At 46.7% G+C, this 19309-nt stretch overlaps 2 protein-coding genes across 3 annotated transcripts; one reads left to right on the top strand and one right to left on the bottom strand.

The window, feature by feature from the left end:
• Window positions 1–722: 722 nt before the first annotated feature.
• On the bottom strand, window positions 723–16003 carry MRPL11 (mitochondrial ribosomal protein L11). Of its 2 annotated transcripts, none has more exons than XM_035099288.3 (6): window positions 15959–16003; window positions 13551–13699; window positions 5008–5103; window positions 3639–3732; window positions 2360–2519; window positions 723–1129 (listed from the first exon to the last, which is right to left on the bottom strand). In XM_035099288.3, the coding sequence occupies exons 2-6, from the start codon at window positions 13674–13676 to the stop codon at window positions 1024–1026; spliced, it is 582 nt and encodes a 193-aa protein (XP_034955179.1). In that variant the 5' UTR covers window positions 13677–13699; window positions 15959–16003; the 3' UTR covers window positions 723–1023. The 2 variants fall into 2 exon arrangements, with proteins under 2 accessions (XP_034955179.1, XP_034955178.1); XM_035099287.3 differs by having other exon boundaries at window positions 15948–16003.
• LOC118076491 (transmembrane protein 121-like) lies at window positions 9006–11772 on the top strand. The gene is made up of 2 exons (XM_035099286.3): window positions 9006–9504; window positions 10306–11772. The coding sequence occupies exons 1-2, from the start codon at window positions 9423–9425 to the stop codon at window positions 11547–11549; spliced, it is 1326 nt and encodes a 441-aa protein (XP_034955177.2). The 5' UTR covers window positions 9006–9422; the 3' UTR covers window positions 11550–11772.
• Window positions 16004–19309: the final 3306 nt, after the last annotated feature.

The following is a 19309-nucleotide window of genomic DNA, read 5'->3' on the forward strand; positions in this document are numbered from 1 at the left end:
CCAAGGGCGTTCTGGCGGTTCCCTCACTGCAAAAAGTGAGGTTATCAGGAACCAGAAAGAGGGCCTTCTCAGTAGTGGCGCCCACCCTGTGGAACGCCCTCCCATCAGACGTCAAGGAAATAAACAACTATATGACTTCTAGTAGACATCTGAAGGCAGCCCTGTTCTGGGAAGTTTTTTTTTTTTATGTTTGATGTATTACTCCTTCTTTGAATGACAAGTTATATGTGTCCACCTCAACCTGTGGAACTGGTGGTGCTTCTGCAAGTGCCATGTAATGTTCATTCCCCATCTGCAAGGAATCAGTTCCTCACTATGACAGCACCTGCTCCCTGGAACTCGCTGGCAATTGATATTAGGAAGGCAACCTTTGCTATATTGTTTTCAACACCTGCTAAAAACTCTTTTGTGTAGGCAAGCCCGCCGAGATTTTTTAACTTTAGCCTGTGATTTCATTTTATTATGTATATTTGTTTTAGACTTTTGCTCTGATTCGTATCTTGATAAATTCTAGGTCAACTTGTTTCCTTCCATCTTCCAAGTTTATTTGTGTTTTTTAAATGAACCTAGATTCATTATTTTTAATGAGAGTGTTTTAATCACTCAAGAGTTTTTGGTGATTAAGCAGGAAATAGGTCTTGTTAAAAAACTTTTAAAAAGATTTAGGGATCGGAAAGATAAGACAGCACAGACATTCGAAGACACAGAGGAAAATTGTGAGATTTTTTTTTAAAAGAAATCATTTACTGAAAAGGGACCGACAATAATTACAGTGGGAGTTCCAGTGTCAGACCAGCCCTGACAAGAAGCCATGGCCCTCTCGACTTCCTCCCTGTCTTCTTCAGCAAGGCATCACCAAACCAGTCACTGGGCAGACTTCAGCAAGGCATCACCAAACCAGTCACTGGGCAGACTTAGCTCCCAGTGCACAGCAGATGGGACAAGTGAGAAGCCGGCGCCATTCACACTCCAAGCACTCTGGGGATCTGAATCTCAGCGTGCCCAAATGGAGGGAGGTGGTGCTCATTTCTTCTTTGCAGCTGCCAGTTCAGCTTCTTTTGCTTCGGCCTGAGCTGCCAATAACTCTTCGCGCTCCTTCAGGAAAGCAGCATATTCCTCTGCATCGAGTCTGGAGGAGGGGGAAGAGGAAAGAGAATTGTACCTCCTTCCATCACGTCAAGCCTATCTGCCCCATTTCCAGTTCTGCCCCAAACCTTTCTCTGCTGCTTTCTCAGGTGCGGCAGGGCTGCTCAACCAGCTTCCTGGGAGGCAGGTCACTGTTGCCTACAGGAGGGTGAAGCAGCAGGGAGGCCAGTGCAATGCCCACCTCTCTGCTGCCTCGCCCTTTCCTGGGCAAGCAACAGTGACCCACCTGCCAAGTTATTTTGGCTGCCCATTGCATCCTGGTTCCCACCAACAGCCTCTCCTTACGATGGCATTGAGGGTCACCTCCTCGGGTCACCAATTTCAGTTATTGTTTCCCCCCCACAATACTCTCTCTTCCCACCACCACCTAAAAAACCCCTAAAATAAAATAAAATAAGAACAGGCCAGGAAGCAGAGGTTACATTAATACATGGCCGTGATCCATTTGTTGTTGGCTTGCTATTTGTTTAGAAGAACGGTAAACTGATCGATCAGAGAGCTCTCCCACTGTAGCTCAAAAGGGGCCGAAATCCACAAACGAATCGAAAAATAAATAGGCACAAAACCATCATCACCAAAACACAGATGAAATCAATAAAACCTTTTGAAACAAATATAGGTAACTAAGCAATATGCCTGGGTGGGCTCATTGGAAGACGTTTGCAGCAGCTGTCCTACCTCACAGGGTTGTTATGGGGATAAAGTTGGGAGGACGAGGACCATGTCCATGGAGAAAAGGTGAGTTATAAATATAGTAACAACAAAACAATATAGTGAGAGCAACCGCCCAAAGTCAATAGGCACAGAGTTCCACAGCAAATGTGCTGCCACACTAAAGGGTCAAATCCCTGCAAATATGGACTGGGATGGTGTGGCTTTAGTCAAACTGCAAGTTCTGCAAATCAAAGTGATCCAACTGGGGTGGTGGGGAGATCCCTTACGTAAACTGGTCCCAAGCTGTTAAAGAAGCAAGAAACTATGACCCCTCTTTTGGGCAGAACAGAAAGCTGAGGCTTCCCAGTTCCCTACTCCTGCCTGCCCCAAGGGTGGGGCAAACTGGGAAGATAACACGGACCAGCCCCCTGCTCATTCAATAAAGCCTGGTTTATTGTTGTATGCAAACTGCAAGCAGAGTCTGCTTGTCCGCTGCCTCGCGGATTCTTCCCAAGGTTTGTGCTCTTCAGCCACTGATTCCCGGGCACCAGTCACTTACTCTTTCACCACCTTGATGCCCAGCGACCGGGCAGTCCCCATGAGCGACAGGACGACCTTCTCGAGCGGTGTGTCACGGAGCACAAAGTTTGGGTCCTGAGACTTCACCAGGGCGATTTCATACAAGTGCTTCAAGGTCACCATTCCTGCCACCTCGTGCCCTGCAGCACAGCATAAAGAGGGTCTTAAAGCCAGGAAGAGCCAATTGGAGGTTTGCTACCAAAGCCCAAGAGGGGGGAAATCCCAGCACACCTCAAAACTCCCAACATTTTTAGCCATGTGCGTTATCATGCATATGATAGAGCGAGGGAAAAAAATTCATTTGAACTCAAAATATTCAAACTCCAAGGCTTATGCTTCCCCCCAACACAATTTTGAACCTGTTATAATGTGGGGCATGTACTTAGTGGTAACTCCAGAGGCTGTGCTAGACTGTCACAGCAAAAACAACAAATGGGAAAAAACATCCTGCAGAGCATTAGAAGACTTTTAAAAAAAATAAATGGCAGAGGTTTCCTTGGAGTAGAACCCACTTCATCAGGTGCATCAGTTGTCCCCAAAAGGTTATCATGTAATAATAAATGTATTTACACTTTGGATTCTTGGTCCCTTATACAGTGGTACCTTGGTACTTGAACTTAATGAGTTCCAAGAGTCCATTTGACTCCCAAAACCATTCGAAAACCAAGGCTGCAGGAGCGTCCGACAAACATTCGCAAACCGGAACGCTCACTTCCGGGTTTGCGGCATTAGGGAGCCGATTTGTTTGGCAACTAAGCCATTCGGGAACCAAGGTTCCACTGTAAAGGTAAAGGTAAAGGGACCCCTGACCATTAGGTCCAGTTGTGACTGACTCTGGGGTTGCAGCGCTCATCTCGCTTTATTGGCGAACCAGAGCAGTGCACGGAAACGCCGTTTACCTTCCCGCCGGAGCGGTACCTATTTATCTACTTGCACTTTGACATGCTTTCGAACTGCTAGGTTGGCAGGAGCAGGGACCAAGCAATGGGAGCTCAACAGGGATTTGAAACGCCAACCTTCTGATCGGCAAGCCCTAGGCTCTGTGGTTTAACTGTACTTAAGTGATTTGAGCCTTGACAAACGGGTGGGAATACCAATCCCAACGCAGAAGCCACTGGTGACAACACTGCTGGGACGCAGGCTGCTGGTCCCCCCCCCCCCCGGTGCTCAGATGGCTCCTTTCTGCCGTTCTCTCCCAGCACTTTGACTCTGGACCCTCACCCAACCCATCAGCTTCCCTCCCTGGTTGTGTCTCTCACCAGGATGTGTTGCTCCCTTTTCTATGCCAGCCGCCGACAGCAGAAAATATGTGGCTGTTGGCTTGTTTATCTGGAGCTCGTATGATCGGTCAGGCTGCAAAAAGGAGTAGAGGAAAAGGGAAGAGAGTTAGGTCAGCCATGCCTCAGAGATCTCTGGCAAAGGCGCAAACACAAAAATAAGGTGCAAACCAGGCATGGGGCCCTCCAGATGTTCTGGACTAACACATCCATTGTTATTAGTAACTCAGTGGTACAGCACAGGGCTCAGGAGAGCTACCACCAGTCACTGTATACAACATGGGCCACAACCTGGGATCCTCCAGAGCAAGCTGCACACAGAAGTATTTGAACTCTGGGGCACAGGCATTCAACGTTCAAGACAGACCAGGGTGGATTTGATTTAAATCACTAGTCAGTAAGGCTTGATTTAAATCATAGTTTTCTACATAAAGACTAATTCTTGCTGGTATAACTTTAATATGCAAGTGGATGAAGATTTTTTAGAATAACAACTTTTCATATTAGTTTTTTTATCCCCAGTTTAATAGGTTAATCATTCATATTTGGACAACTTTTCTGTTGTACTTAGGAAGGAGAAAAATAATCATTACCTTAATAATAACCATTTAAATAGATTTATTCAACTGAAACAATAACATTACAGCATACGTTATTTGCTTAAATAAACACCCATGTTTGTAAACTAATTTGGCTAAACAAAAACAAAATATATATATTTTAAGAAACTTAAGACTGTCAGCCCAGCCTACACATGAAAAACTTAAATACTGTCCACTCCAAACAATCAGAAAAATATTGTTTCTATTCTATTCACTGAACTTCTTGAAACTTAGCACTGAAGGGATTGATTCTGTATTCATAGGTTTGTAGAACAATAGGATTAAGGTCTTTTTCTCAACTCTGTTCATGTTATAACATTTTTGCTGTGAAGAAGAGGCATGTGATCTCTGCTGAGTCAAATTCAGTTTTGAGAACTGCAAAAGTAAACCAAGCATCTGTGATAATATCTTGGAGGCAGAGAAACTGCCCAATAATCTTACAAAAAACCTCTGGAAGAGCATGACATTGTGAATGGATTAATGGAATTTATTTACCCAAAAAAATCAAACATATACAACCTTATCCTACATAATTAAAAAACTAATCTTTATTTCATGATGCAATAACCTTTGGATGGTGATATATTTTCCTCAAAAAGCATTTTATTTTAAAAAATCTGATTTAAATAAAAAAAATCTGATTTAAATAAAAAAAATCATTGATTTTTATCCACCCTGAGACAGACGTCTGCCTGCAAGATGTTTCCAGCCCTGCCTCTATATAAATAGGTAAATTATGTTCTTCTCACCCGTACAATGATGCGTGTGGGCAGAGGGATCCCTTCCTTGATATCCTTTGTGCGCTCATTGAAATCCTTGCAGAATTGCCCAATGGAGATGCCTCTCTGGAGTGGGACAAGAGACAGGAATCACACAAAGTGAGATTTAGAACAGGGGTCTGCAAACTTTTTCAGCAGGGGGCCGGTCCACTGTCTTTCAGACCTTGTGGGGGACCGGACTATATTTTGAAAAAATATATGAATGAATTCCTATGCCCCACAAATAACCCAGAGATGCATTTTAAATAAAAGGAAACATTCTACTCATGTAAAAAAACCAGGCAGGCCCCACAAATAACCCAGAGATGCATTTTAAATAAAAGGACACATTCTACTCATGTAAAAATATGCTGATTCCCGGGCCATCTGCGGGCCGGATTTAGAAGGCGATTGGGCCGCATCCGGCCCCCGGGCCTTAGTTTGGGGACCCTGATTTAGAAGGAAATTCAGAGGGCAGCTAGTCCAACACTTTGAGCAGTGCAGTATTGGGAAGAATTCAGGATGCAACCACAGCATTCCTGGGAGAAGGTGATCCGTTTTCAGCTGAATTGCCTCCTGGAAAGTAAGTGCCCACCACCTCCCCAGGTGGCCTGTTCCACTACTGAACTGTATCACATGTAGCCTGTATCACATGTAGCCGAAATCTGCTCCCTGGCATTTCCCCTCCTGTTGCTTCTAATCCTGCTGTCTGGACCAGAATCAAGTCTGCCCCATCTTGTGAGTGACAGCCCTTCGGACATTTGAAGCCTGCTATTGTGTCTCTACCCAATCTTCCTTTCTCTGGGAGCTAGAAGGATTTCAGGACTCAGCTCTCAACCCTTTCCCCAGAAGGGGCAAACTCTCCTATAGCTGCCCTGTCTAAGCTTGGTGAGGGAGATAACAATGGTGGTGATGGTGGGGGAATCCCTTGTTCAGCCCAGGGGGAAGCTTCCAGGGACCATGTGGCCAATAGTGAGCAGGCTTAGAGGCAAAAGAGAGTGGAGAGGGCGGGAATGCAAATTTCACCTCTTACAGTAGGCTAGTTTCTGCTCCAGCGCTGCTCCAGAAAAGAGGTGCTGCATAGCAGTCAGTTTCTAAAGAGTGGCGCTGAGTCTCAAGCTGCCTGGATGTTAATTAACCCTTCTGGTTTGGAACCAGCTGCCTCCTTTAATCCTGGACGGACAGAGTCATTTCTTACACGTCTATCCCACTCAAGGTGGAAAAGTTGGAGGGGCAGGGGGGATTTTTCTCAAGTGGCTTCCTCCTGCCTAGGTGCTGAGCACACCCAGACCTGTGGCTGAGTGAGTCACCTGCTCCTGGGACCGAAGAGGCACTCAGCATATGCCCAGAGGCACTCCCTCCCCCTCGACGGCTACTTCAATTGTGCCAGACTTGAATAAAGGCTCAAATGAAAAGCACTTGGAAACAGTCCCACAGCCCTGGCCCTTTGCATGGGCAAGAAAAAACTGAATGATGGTGAAGGCGAAACGAGGGAGTTTTGTGTGTACGTGTGTGTTTAAATCCTCCATCCAAGAGCAGGCTGGGGGTGGGGAGATGCACACACAGGGATCCTCCTCCTCCTCCTTGAGGGAGAACAGACCGCCTCACCCTGTCTCTGCCTTGCTCTGAGCACATCGGGAGAGGTAGGTAGAAGCACACACTGCTGGCGTCTGATGATCCCTGCAGGTATTGGAAGAAGGGAGGTGGGGAGGATGCGCCAGAGATCCCACACACCCCGCCCGCGAGCAGTGGGGAGGGGGCCAAACCAGGATATCCTGTGTGCGTTTCCTTTGGCACAAGGAGCAACTGTAGAGCTGAGGAGGGGGAGGGGGAGGATCTGAATGGCAAGGACTCAAGAGCCCACCCTCCCTCCCTCCCACCCAGCAGCAAAAACAGGATGGCTGAACAGGGACAGAGTCAAGCACACACACACACACACACACACACACACACACACACACAAACAGCTCCCATGCACTTGTCCGGCAAATAGGTCCCTCCCCTCGACACCGACACCCCCAATCTAGAAGACGGAGATCCCTCTGGCATAATGCACAGACAGACAGACAGACGCAAACAGACAAACATGCACACTTTCTACAAGGCTCCCTCATCTAATAAAAATCTAATAAATCAAAGAATCAGGATACCTCCCCATTATCTGTGTACACAAAGTGGCTCCCAACTCCTTGGATGGGGGAATTCCACTCACGACTGGGGAAGACGCCATTCCCTGCCAGTCCTGTCTGGTATGCACCGGAGGATATATGAGCAGCAGAAAGAGTGCCTCTGAGGATGTACAGAGCAGCTCTCTCTCCTCACTGGGCAAATGGTACCTCCATGCAGGCCTTGGCTTCTGCACTCCTGCTTGTTCTGAAGCCTCTTCCTACATCCTTCATGCTCCTGATAACCTTGGTCTGAGCAAGTGGAGCAGGCGGGGGGGGTGGGTGGGTGCCAAATTCAGGGGTTGGAGGGAGGAATGTCTCAGTTTTGTGGGGATTACTTCGTGGAGGGGGGGGGGATGAACAGGGAACTGTGTCTTAACTGACCCAGCATGAGATCTTGGGGTTGTAGTGGATAGGTTTGTCTAGAGAGGTCTAGTTTTTGTGCATCCACTTCTGTTGCTCCACTTCTGCACTGGTCCAGAGTTAGCATAAAACTGTCCACACTGAGTCACTGCTGTGCTGTGAGGATCTATGTGGTGGCAGTAACCCTGTGGGGAAGATTTGTGGGCCAGGTGCTGGGGGCAGGGTACTCAAGCTGTCTGGATGCTATGCACTCTGACCTGGAAATGCTCCCCCACTCTCGCCCTAGATGTCTGAACGCATTCTCTGCACATGGGCAGGGGCAGCCTCCCCTTGATTGCAACTTCAGCCAGCTTGACTGCTGGCTCAAATTTAAGCCCGTTGGATGTGCTCAGCACAAAATCTCCATGCAGGCATCCAAGTGACAATCAAGTTAAGGAAGGGTTCATTATCAATATTAATTCATAAATAATACTTCATGCCGGTACTGAAAGAGGCAAGTCCCACGGCTGTGATTATTACGGAAAGGGCTGGAAGCAAGACTGATCGCACTGCAATGCCTTTACAGTAATCCATGGTGCAGCCACACGGGGAAAAGGGATAATGCAGAGCTGGGAAAGGTGCAGAAAACAAGGGCAGCAAAAATTATCAGGGAGTTGGACAGCAACTGTGCTAGGAGGAAATGTTACAACATTTGAGGCTTTTTAGTTTGAAGAAAGAGATGGTTAAGAGAAAGGTGAGCTGAGGTTTTAAAAACTGTGACTCATGTGCAGCAGAAAGTTGGTGGAGCAGAATTTGCCTGTTTCACCGATAGCATTAAAACCTGGGGTGAGCCAGTAAAATTGATTAGCAGTAGATTCAGGACTAAAGAAAAGCACACCTTTACACAAATGCAGAATTAACAGGTTGTACCAAATGCTAGTCAAAGAGACTGTGTCAGCCTGTTGCAGCAAAATCAACAAGTATTGTGGCACCTTAAGAGTCCTAACAAATTTATTACAGCAAAGGTTTTTCACAAACTCCAGTCCATGAAAGTTAATGCAATCATAAATTTGTTAGTGTTTAATGTGCCACAATACTTTATTGTTGTTTCTGAATTTGTACTAGCCGCTTGCCACAGAAAGACTATCCAAGCCACTTGCAAAAACTTGAAGAGCATATATTAACCATAAAATAAAAAGAACAATGCATTACAGTGCAATTACAACAACCTATAAAAGAGGACCAATAAAACGCATACCATAAATAGACAGCAAAATCTTCATAACCCATCAAATGCCTGGGAGAAGGGATAGGTTTTTACCTGATGGTGTAAGGATGTTAATGATTGCAGGGAGACCTCCAGAGGAGCAGGAAGGCACAAATGAAAAGGACCCCTCTCACGTGACATGTGCTCAGACTCTATTAATGTTGGCAGCACATATTATATAGGTTTTTAAAGAATACCCAAAGGGCTTTACACGCATTGCCTGGTTGCATTTAATACTTGCAAAAACCCTGAAAAATAGACCTGCATTCTTATCCTCCTACTGCAGTTGGTTGGTGGTGGTGGGGAGACTGAAAGGGCCTTCGCTAAGGCCACCTAGGAAGTTCATGGTCCAGATATGTTTTGAAGGAGGGGCGTCCTGGTTCACAGCTCAAATCTCTTAGGTCTGATTTGGGGTGCAGCAAAAGAAGAGGTGGGCTTTCAGGAGAACTGACCAGGGAAAAGGCGATTGGTGGTTTTAAACCTATGGGTCTTTGCAGGTCCGATCCCACCCCCCACCCCCGGCTTCGAAGTCCACAGTCATGGAGTTTCCAGTGCTCAGATGGGATCAACAATCCAGTGTTTTAAGACGAAGGCGATTGCTTCAGCCTTTCGACAACGAATACTGACAGGGCATGAAGAAGGGACCCCCAACTAGGCAGTTCAACTGTGCAGAAGCAAGAGTGACCTTTTCTACAGGCTGGCACGAGCCACCAAGTAAGTGGAGCAAGGCAAGTTTATTTATATGCCCCCTACCCCCATTGCTGTTTCTTGCAGCCCATGTGAACAGCAACCACCCACAGCCCCAGCCTGGCTGTGACACTGAAGCCAGAAGGCCCCTGCAAGTCCTGATGACACTGGTTTTACCTACACATCCCTAGAAGACTTGCCTCTTCCCATATATGCCTCCTATATAGCCTTTTCAGTGGTTGCAAATACCATTTTTTAATTCACCAAGAGGCTTTTTAATAGTGTTTTCAGTTTGAGCTTTTTTACGCTATCTGTCGTAACAAAACTGCTGTTCATTTTAAACTGTGTTATTTCCGTATTCTTTTCTTTTTTTGAGCATTGTTTTACTTATATGCCACCAAGGAAATATTTAAAAAGAAAATAGAAAATTAAAATTAAAAAGAAAATAGAAAATTAATTAATTAATAATAGGCCACAATCAAGCCCCCCCCCCATTTATTTGATTAAATGCATAGATTTGGAAGCGTTGAAGCTGAGTTTGCTTTGCATGCAAAAGGTCCCAGGATTGATCCCCAGCTTCTCCAGGCAGGGGGCTGGGAGAGAACCCCGTCTGAAATGCTGGAATGCCACTGCTGCCAGTCAGTGCACGCAGTACCAGCTAGATGGGATCACAGGGTCTGACTCATTACGAGACAGTTTCCAATGTTCCAGAGCTCTCTCTTTCTCACCCCTTTCAGATGGGGTGATCCTTAGAAAATGTCCCTGCAACCTTCCTTCCTAATTTCCTTCATTGTATACTCTCCTCTTCCTTCCCCCCCCCTGCAAAAGGCACCATGGAGCAGCAGTCCCCCAACATCCCGCACACCTGTGTGGCAGCCGTGGTCATCGTCTGCACCATGGGGGCGATGGACGTCTACCTGGTGGAGCAGAGCACTGGGGCCCGGCGCCTGGGAGTCGGAGCCCTTGCCCTGGCTGGGGACCTCTTCTTTTTGCTTGTGCTGCGCTACGCAACCATGTGGGTAGGCAGTGAGGTGAGGCCGGCCCAGCGAGGCTACGCCATGGTGCTGTGGTTTCTCTTTGCCTTCGCGCTGGAGATCAAGCTCTACTTCGTCTACCAGCACTACGCAACTGAGGGGCGGGCGCCCGACCCGCTGGCCCGGCGCACCCTGACCCTCCTGCTCTCCATCTGCATCCCTGCCCTTTACACGGTGCTTGGGGCCACTGAGCTGGTGGCCCAGGCCTCTGCCAGCTTTCGGAAGAAAGACGAACTGCGTGGTCGCCTTTTTTGGGTGGTGTTGGACCTGCTGGATGTGCTGGAGATTCAGGCCAGCCTGTGGGAGCCGCAGCGGCGGGTGCTCCCCCTGTGGGCTGAGGGCCTGACCTTCTTCTACTGCTACGGCCTCCTGCTGATTCTCCCTTGCGTCTCGCTAAATGAGCTGGGAGTGCAGGGCCCTCGCCCTGGCGCTCTCTACCCGCTCCTGAGCCTGGCCAGCGTCAATGTGGCCACCATCTTCATCCGCGGGGGGCTGCTGCTCCTCTGCCATGACCAGCGCATCTCCTCCATCTTTATGGGGAAGAACTTCTTGGCCATTGCGCTAAAGTGCTGCGCTGCCCTCCAGCACCACAGAAGCACTCGGGGCAGAAGGGAAGCAGGCCACAGCCACATCCGAGGCAGCCAGGGTCTTGGACATACTCAGCCAACCGATGAGCAGCTCCGCAGAAACACAGATGAAACACACCATGGGCACCTGACACCTGACAGGGCTTGCGAGTGTGCTCAGGCCACGACTGGCATGCCCTACGGACACAGCCCAGGTGAACCACCACAAGCGATGGCTGAGGTCTCCTACAGACAGCCGCAGGGTACAGAAGAACAGTTCCACTGCTGCGTCCAAACCACCAGCCACCAGCTCCACAGACACTGTCACCTTAAAAGCCAAGGGTCAGAGCACTGCAGGCACACTACTCAACAGCCCCCAAGAGCGCCACCAGCCGCCACTGGTCCCTCCACTTCCAGAGGACTCAGAACAGCTCAGCACATACAGCTCAAGTCTGTCTGGGGCGGACTGTGAGACACCTTTTCTGGGATGCTGTCTGGCAAACAGCCTCACTTTTCTCTTGAGTGCCCTCACTGGGAACAGAGGGCCAAAAGGGCACTGGGTGTATCGGCAAGGGTGTAACAACAGAACCTTCATAGGGGAGAGGCTGCTTCTGCACCGGTCATTTGCTGTGAGAAAGCCGCACTTCATTGGCACGCTTTTTGCAGGGCATCACAATAAAAACACCCTCATCTCATGTTTTCCCTGTTCAACATCCTCCTTCCTCCCCCAGTTCAGAATACCCCATTTAAAAATAAAAATGGACACTACACACTATTTTCTCGGGTGTAGATGACCCAGCTGTTGCAGCCTAGACAGGTCAATAATGCCCTGTACAGATTGTGCTCTAGAAATGTGCTTCTCTATGGTCTGCCTCTCCTCTCTAAGAATCACTGCCGTCACTTTAACTCCTCCCTTTCCAAATAGTGTTGCCTTTGCATCAGTCCCCCCTCCATAGCTGCCAAGTTTTCACTTTTCTCGCGAGGAAGCCTATTCAGCATAAGGGAAAATCCCTGTAAAAAAGGGATAACTTGGCAGCTATGCCCCCCTCCCCTCCTTTGCAGCAGGAGAGTGCAGCTAATGGTGGGGTGGGAATACTAACCTCCCCCACCTACCCACCATGGCCCCAATAAAAATGGCCTCCCCCATAATATATGGGACTGGGATACAAGGGCTGCTCACTTGGACTACAGTATTTTGTCTGGATTCCAGAAGTCTGGAATTAGATACTGTTCGGGTTCTGGGTTGAAGCAGAATGGCAATGATCAGCTGCTGTGAAATCATCCACATCTGGAAGCACCTTCAGTCACCTGAGCTTAATGGGCACAGAAGAACCAGGCTCTGCTCTACTAAATTGTGCTCTCCTCACAGTACTGGGCACATATATTTGATTCACTTGTTCCTGAGACCTAGGCAGTCCCTATTGGAAATTACCTCTGCTCTAGCTGGTCCCAATGCAGAGAACTGAGGGACTAGGGGGCCATTTCCAACCCTCTTATGTCTTGGGTTCCTAATTTTGCTACAGTACTTGATCTGCACCTCATAAACTCATTTACAGCAGAGTAAAGTTTTGTCACATGTGTCCTTAGAAACCAAATTTCGCAACGTGCACTTCTTTGTACTGCAGAGGAGGTCTAGGAGGTGCTATGCTGCCGCTGAGGGAGTGGAAAGGTTTTTTGCGCTCTTGCAGCCAACTTCATTTCTATCTTCTATTTTCAAAATTGCCAAAACGGGTTTCTTAAAAGAAAGCACCACTTCCATGTCCCTTATCCTAAGAAAAGCAGCTTAGCAAAATGACTAACCAAACTACGTGGCTGTGATTCACTCTATTTTGCTTATGGTTGGATAAGGATTGTATTTGAGTTGGGGGTTCAGCCCCAGAACGTGAAGCAATAAAGAAGAGAGTGCCTCTAAGCATGTGAAGAGTGTTCTCCCCCACACACTCTTACCAGTGAACAACAGCAATCAACTTCTACACACATCTGGGGTTAAACAGCAGGGCCTCCAGAACACATTGCCCAGTGTTTCAAAAGTTAGCTGCTAATTCTGTGCATATACTGTGTGTGTTTGTGTCACACATCACACACGTCACACACACGTCACTGCCATGGTACAGGTATGGGGGGGACAGGTAGACGGGGTGGGAAGAAGGTTCAAAATAATCCCGACAAGTTCATGCAATCTGAGGAATAGGGAGTGGGTTTCCAAGCCAAAGGGTATAGCTGCTCAGCCGATCCAAGCCCAAGCACTCAATTGCCCCCTTCCAGCAGTTAGCTACACCTTCATCCTTTTCATTATGATCAATACCAGTGATCAAAGCCAGAGAAGAAAACAGCAAAAATGGTTGTTTTTTTAAAAGGAGCCAATTTATCTCACTAACTGTGGCCAGCTTGCAAATGAAACTCCCTCAGTGATCTAGCCTCAGACTTCAATTCTGCTAGACCTCCCTTCCTCCTAACCCTCTCCCATGCATACCTGCCCAAGGATAGGTCCTAAGGGTGGTCCAGGAACAGCCTGCCCAGCTCGGATGATCGACCGGATCAGATTTCCAGGGTCCACCTTTTGTACTGCTTTAGTAGCAGCACGGGATAGCTTCGACATCGTAATTCAAGTTCTGGCTAGATCTGAATTAGAAAAAGTTAAGAATAATATTATTAAAAAGATTTCTAGACAATGTCATCTCTGGACAGATTACAAAAAATCCACATATAAAATCAAAAGCACATCAATTTCACAACTAAGGAGAAGTAACAATGGCTTAAAACTATATACAACTCAGGATAAGATAATCTTCCCCAACCTGGTGCCCTCCAAATGTTTTGGACTACAACTTCCATTAGCCCCAGTCAGAATGACCCAAGGTCAGGAATGATGGAAGTTGTTGTTATTATTTATTTTTTATTATTTATCAAATTTGTATACCGTCCCATACCCACTGGAATCTGGAAGACTCCAGGCTGGGGAAAGACGGAATAATCAAACTATCTAAAAACCAGCATGTAAGAATCAATACTCTAAAGTCGTGGTTCCCAACGTGGGGCACATGGACCACAGGGGGGCAATTTTATTTTTAAGGGGGGCAAATTGAGAATGAGTTATTAACAGTGAATGGCCTTTTAGGCTTCCTACACGTGAACAGGAGATCACTTTTTGAATAACAAGAATTATATATCACGGAGGGGGGGGGCATCAGGATTTTAGAGGTGCATGGCCAAAAAAAGTTTGGGAACCACCGCTCTAAAGCATCAGTAATCTTTAACCCAAACTGGAAGAAATGCAACTTCAAGTTGGGGTAGCTAGTGTCCCTTGTGACTGATAGGGCAGAAAGCAGGCCAACAGGAGGTGGAGCCAGAGCCAACAATAGGTGGAGCCTATTGTTACATGGGAAATCCAACCACAGGCATTGATCAAAATTCCCTCAGCGCCAGGTGCATTTTGCTACTGGTGCAAGTCCAATTATGGCTACGTGGAGATTTCTGGGTGCCAGGCTGGCAACCACAGTTTGTAAACCTTTGCCTTAATCCATAGTTAATTTTATTTCCATTTCCAGTGTGTGTGTTTCTCCTTCTTTCATCCTGGGACAAGTGAATTGTTGCAAGAGCAAGCTACAGTACAGCAATTTAATAGAGACCATAGAATCGTAGTGTTAGAAGGGACCCCAGGAGTCATCTAGTCTAACACCCTGGTGAACAGACATTCTATTGTGGCAAACGTAACCTAGATTTAAGGTGCCATTTGGCACCTAGCTTATACACCTGAGTTTCTAACACTGACTACGAGTGTCCCCTCCCCCCCCCCACTTACGTGCAACTGGCTAGCCTGTGACATTCTAACCTGAAAATCACAGGAGATAGCTCATGAGTCCTCATGACTCATGAGGAGACCCTTCCTGGAGCCCAAAGAGACCATCAGGAGAGATGAGAGCCGCAGCTGGGCTTTGAGAATCTGCTATATATATTTTCTGAAAATATAGCTGAAGGAATAGGGTGCTTTTTAGGAGGAACTATGGGACCTGGGGGTCCTGGCTCAGTTTCAGGAAGCGAAAGGCTGAAAGTCAGGGGTGAGAAATCATTCTAGTGATACCACATTTAGGTGCTATTAACCCAGAGCAACTGGAAGGACAGATCGTGAAGCTGAGGCTCCAATACTTTGGCCACCTCATGAGAAGAGAAGAATCCTTGGAAAAGACCCTGATTTTGGGAAAGATTGAGGGCACTAGGAGAAGGGGACGACAGAGGACAAGATGGTTGGACAGTGTTCTCGAAGCTACGAACATGAGTTTGACCAAACTGCGGGAGGCAGTGCAAGACAGGAGTGCCTGGCGTGCTATGGTCCATGGGGTCACGAAGAGTCGGACACGACTAAACGACTAAACAACAACAACAACAACCCAGAGCAACAACCAGCTTCTGCTTCACAAACATGAGCTAAAGTGCAGCTGGGGATCCACTCCCTCTATATAGTATTTAACCATCAATTCTTATTCCCAGGGAACTCTGACAATTGTAGCCCTACGAGGGGAACAGAGGCCTTCCAACAACTCTCAGCACCCTTACAAGACTCCAGTTCCCATGACTCTTAAAGGGGTGTCACAGTGCTTTAAAAGGCTGGTGTGGCCTTTGTATGAGGCAGCTTCAGCTGCATGTCTATTTAAACCCCTAAATTTGCTTTTAGGGGGAAACGCCATAGCTCAGTGGCAAAGCACAGTCTCTGCGTGCACAAGCTCCAATCCCTGCAGAGCCACTGCCAGTCAGTGCAGACAACGCTAGACTACATGGGCGAACGGTCTACGGCAACTTCCAGGCTCACTCTCCCCGCTGGTCACCCTAAGTTTAACCTCCCCGCATCTTTTTAGCCACTGACCCCTCTTACCTTCCACTCACTCAAAGCGTCTCCTCCGCGGTCCTGGGCGCAGCCATCTTGGGTCACAGAGGTCAAAAGCGCGCTGAATTCTGGGAACGCTTCTTCTTCCCTCGCCACCAAGCTGCCCAAAATGGCGTCCGTCCCCATAGCAACCGCAGTCCCCAGCACAGAGCTAGGAAATTAGAGAGGTGCACAACTCGACTTGCAAGTGTCAGAGCAGAAAATAGTTACTCGAGGAAATCAATTGATATTTTAACGCAACTGCGATTAGGCATGGCAGCAAATGCGTCCTCCTTGTCCCGCCAAAAAAGGAGCAAAATTTTACTCAGAAGTTAGCTCCACTGAATATAGTTAGATAGATGGAAAGATAAGCAGAGAGATATAAATCTCAGTTCAGCTACATGCAAGTCAATGACAGAACATGCAACGTCTACATGCAATTGAGTACTGTACTGGGTTTACCCTGGAAAAGTTCCAGGAAGGGGGGGTATATAGACTGTTGTTGTTGTTTTGCAATCTTTTCAAGGGGTTTTCATATGAGGGATTTTTTTTGGCTGGCAATCCAACAAATCAGCCCTTGCTCTTCTTCTGATCTGCTGTGGACCACACTGCAGGGCTATCCTAAAGTTAACTACTATCTCATCGCTGCCTCTCCAAAACCCTGTAAGAAGAGTGGGGTTGTTGCTTTCCAAGATGGATCCGACCTTGCTTCCCCTTTTTAAAAGGAGGTTCCCAAACACCAAGAATCTCATACCTTTCTTATCCTGGCTTGTTTGTTGCCGGGACCCCGTCTCCTCCTTAGAGTTGAGATGCAGGTTGGGCCTTCTTCGTCTTCCACTGCTCCCCCAGTTTTCCCTTGGCACGCACTTTGAAGAAAAATATTCCGACTCGGCCGAAGTAGTAGAAGAGAAAAATGTCCCAAATCGTCCTGCTTCAACCTTGGTACATCTGAGAATTTACGGCACCAAATGTTGCATGGCCAAAAATGGCTTATCTTCTGAGTTAGGCCAATAAAACTCAGAGACAAGAGGAGTTAGGAGTCCATTTTGTTTATTGCAAAGCAATAAGCTACAGTCGAATCATTTCGCAAAACGGCAACCCCTCCCAATGTGGGGCAGAGGAATTTATAACATTTCAGACAAAGGATTTTGATTTAACCAATCACATAAATATTACATCATTGTATATTTAATATTCATCATTACCTCATTTCATATTTAATATGCATGCGCAATAAGCATCACTAAACTTTGATTCTCACCGTGATCTGTTACATATTGTTAGAATCATCAGTTTCTTTAAAGCATCAGGTTACCATAACTCTTCTAATATTAGCATATTCCAAGATTTATAAGGATTTACATTATCACCTTAATTGTGGCCCTTTGGGCCCCTGCTACAGGGTGACAGCGGAGTTGCTGTACGCTGCTGTCTCAGCCCACCAATTATTATTATTATTTCTTATGTATTAGTTTTCTCAGCCACCCTACACAACTTTAAAAATACAGCATAAAAAAACAGCTAATCTGCACTACAATCAACAGAATGAGACAGGTCCTAAAATATCAGGTGTCAAAGGCCTGGGTAAAGTCTTCAGCACATGACACCCCCCCCCCCCAAAAAAAGTGCTTGGCAAGAGAATTCCACAACAACAATGTGGAGAATGGGTCTAACACAGGGGTCAGCAAACTTTTTCAGCAGGGGGCCGGTCCACTGTCCCTCAGACCTTGTGGGGGGCCGAACTATATTTTTTTAAAAAATATGAATGAATTCCTATGCCCCACAAATAACCCAGAGATGCATTTTAAATAAAAGGACACATTCTACTCATGTAAAAACATGCTGGTTCCCGGACCATCCGCGGGCCGGATTTAGAAGGCGATTGGGCTGCATCCGGCCCCCGGGCCTTAGTTTGGGGACCCCTGGTCTAACAGCACTGGACGACACCACAAGGTTATTGGAAGCTACCCTCTCAGCCGCAGCTTGACCCACAACCTCTGCTAGAAATATAATGCACCTCTAAATCTCAGCCTTCCATCCTGAAGCAAAGGGACAGCATACTGAATTTGCATTGGTAAAACTATTATTAAAATGATGAAAAGGTTTTTTTCTAAGTTATCATTTTTTATTTTTTTATTTTTACACAAAATAAGGCCAGAGTTAGAAAAAGCATGGAATTCATTCTTTGCAGCTGCCATTTGTTTGAGGGTGGACATGCTAAGTCACATAGCTACTTCAAAATCTTGAATTTCTCCATTGATTTCTATAGGAAACTTTCGCTTTCACAAAGGAGGGCAATGGCTTCTAGGTTCAAACTAGGGGATATACTGTACAACAAAATGTTGCAGCATGGGCCACCCCTATTCAGGGTTCCAGCCAGCCATGCCCTTTTCCATTCCATTCCTGCCAGCTCTCTTGAGGGGTCTCTTCTTATTCTCTTTCTACAGCCAGCCAGCCTTCCTTGGCCACTGACTATGCTCAGTCCTCATTGGGCTGTTTGGGGGATTTTTGTCCCCTTAAGATTTTTTTTTCCTAATATGTTTTTGTACTCTTGTAAACCCTGCAGCTTTCCCAAGCCCCCTCTTGTGCACAGAAAGTGCTGTTTTCCTACAGAACCATTAGTTTTGCCTACATAACAGGTGGCATGGGGAGCATGTTTTCATTCTGAGGGCCACACTCCTTGCTGAGTAACCCTCTGGGGGCCGCATTCCAATGGTGGAAGGCAAAAGTTGGCAGAAGAGTGAATAGATTCCCCCCCCCTTTTGTACCAGAAGGCTAGTTTTTTACCCCTACTCACACACCCCTCTCATAGCTGCCAAGTTTTCCCTTTTCTCGCGAGGAAGCCTATTCAGCATAAGGGAAAATCCCTTAAAAAAAGGGATAACTTGGCAGCTATGACCCCTCTCTATCCCTGATCCAGAAAAAGTAAGAGGCATTATCATAATTCAAGGACACATTTCAGCCAGACAAAAGTACTTGGGTGCGCAAAGCCAGGTTTGGTGTGGGGAGAGTTCTGAGAGGCTTGAGGGAGAGGCTATATGGGTCACATTCAGCCCACGGGGCTTGAGATTCCTGCTTCTGAGTTATGCTGGAATTATTTGTGGAACGCAGCCATAATGGAGAAAACCACTTGCCAAATCAGCATAATAAAAGGTCACCAGACTTTTTGTGCCATTTGGGAATTCGCTTTATTACTTATATAGACATGGCCAATTTTCAGAGACATCCATCCACATGCAGATTTGGAGGAAAGACTGAAACATCTGAATTCATCTCCTATTTAAATGATTTCTATTAATTTTATACTTAACAACAACTAAAACGCTACATATACAATACAAAAACACATACATCAAATAGACACAACACTA

Source organism: Zootoca vivipara, chromosome 16, assembly GCF_965207765.1.
Source record: "Zootoca vivipara chromosome 16, rZooViv2.hap1.1, whole genome shotgun sequence".
Lineage (NCBI taxonomy): Eukaryota > Metazoa > Chordata > Lepidosauria > Squamata > Lacertidae > Zootoca > Zootoca vivipara.

What these genes read in the sequence shown, in the direction of transcription:
- LOC118076491 (XM_035099286.3), top strand. Translation starts at nt 9,423, where the DNA reads ATGAAGAAGGGACCCCCAACTAGGCAGTTCAACTGTGCAGAAGCAAGA. An exon ending in AGGCTGGCACGAGCCACCAA is followed by an intron (nt 9,505 to 10,305) that starts GTAAGTGGAGCA and finishes CCCCTGCAAAAG; the next exon opens with GCACCATGGAGCAGCAGTCC.
- MRPL11 (XM_035099288.3), bottom strand. Translation starts at nt 13,676, where the DNA reads ATGTCGAAGCTATCCCGTGCTGCTACTAAAGCAGTACAAAAGGTGGAC. An exon ending in AAAGGGAGCAACACATCCTG is followed by an intron (nt 2,520 to 3,638) that starts GTGAGAGACACA and finishes GCTGTGCTGCAG; the next exon opens with GGCACGAGGTGGCAGGAATG. An exon ending in GGCATCAAGGTGGTGAAAGA is followed by an intron (nt 1,130 to 2,359) that starts GTAAGTGACTGG and finishes CCCCTCCTCCAG; the next exon opens with ACTCGATGCAGAGGAATATG.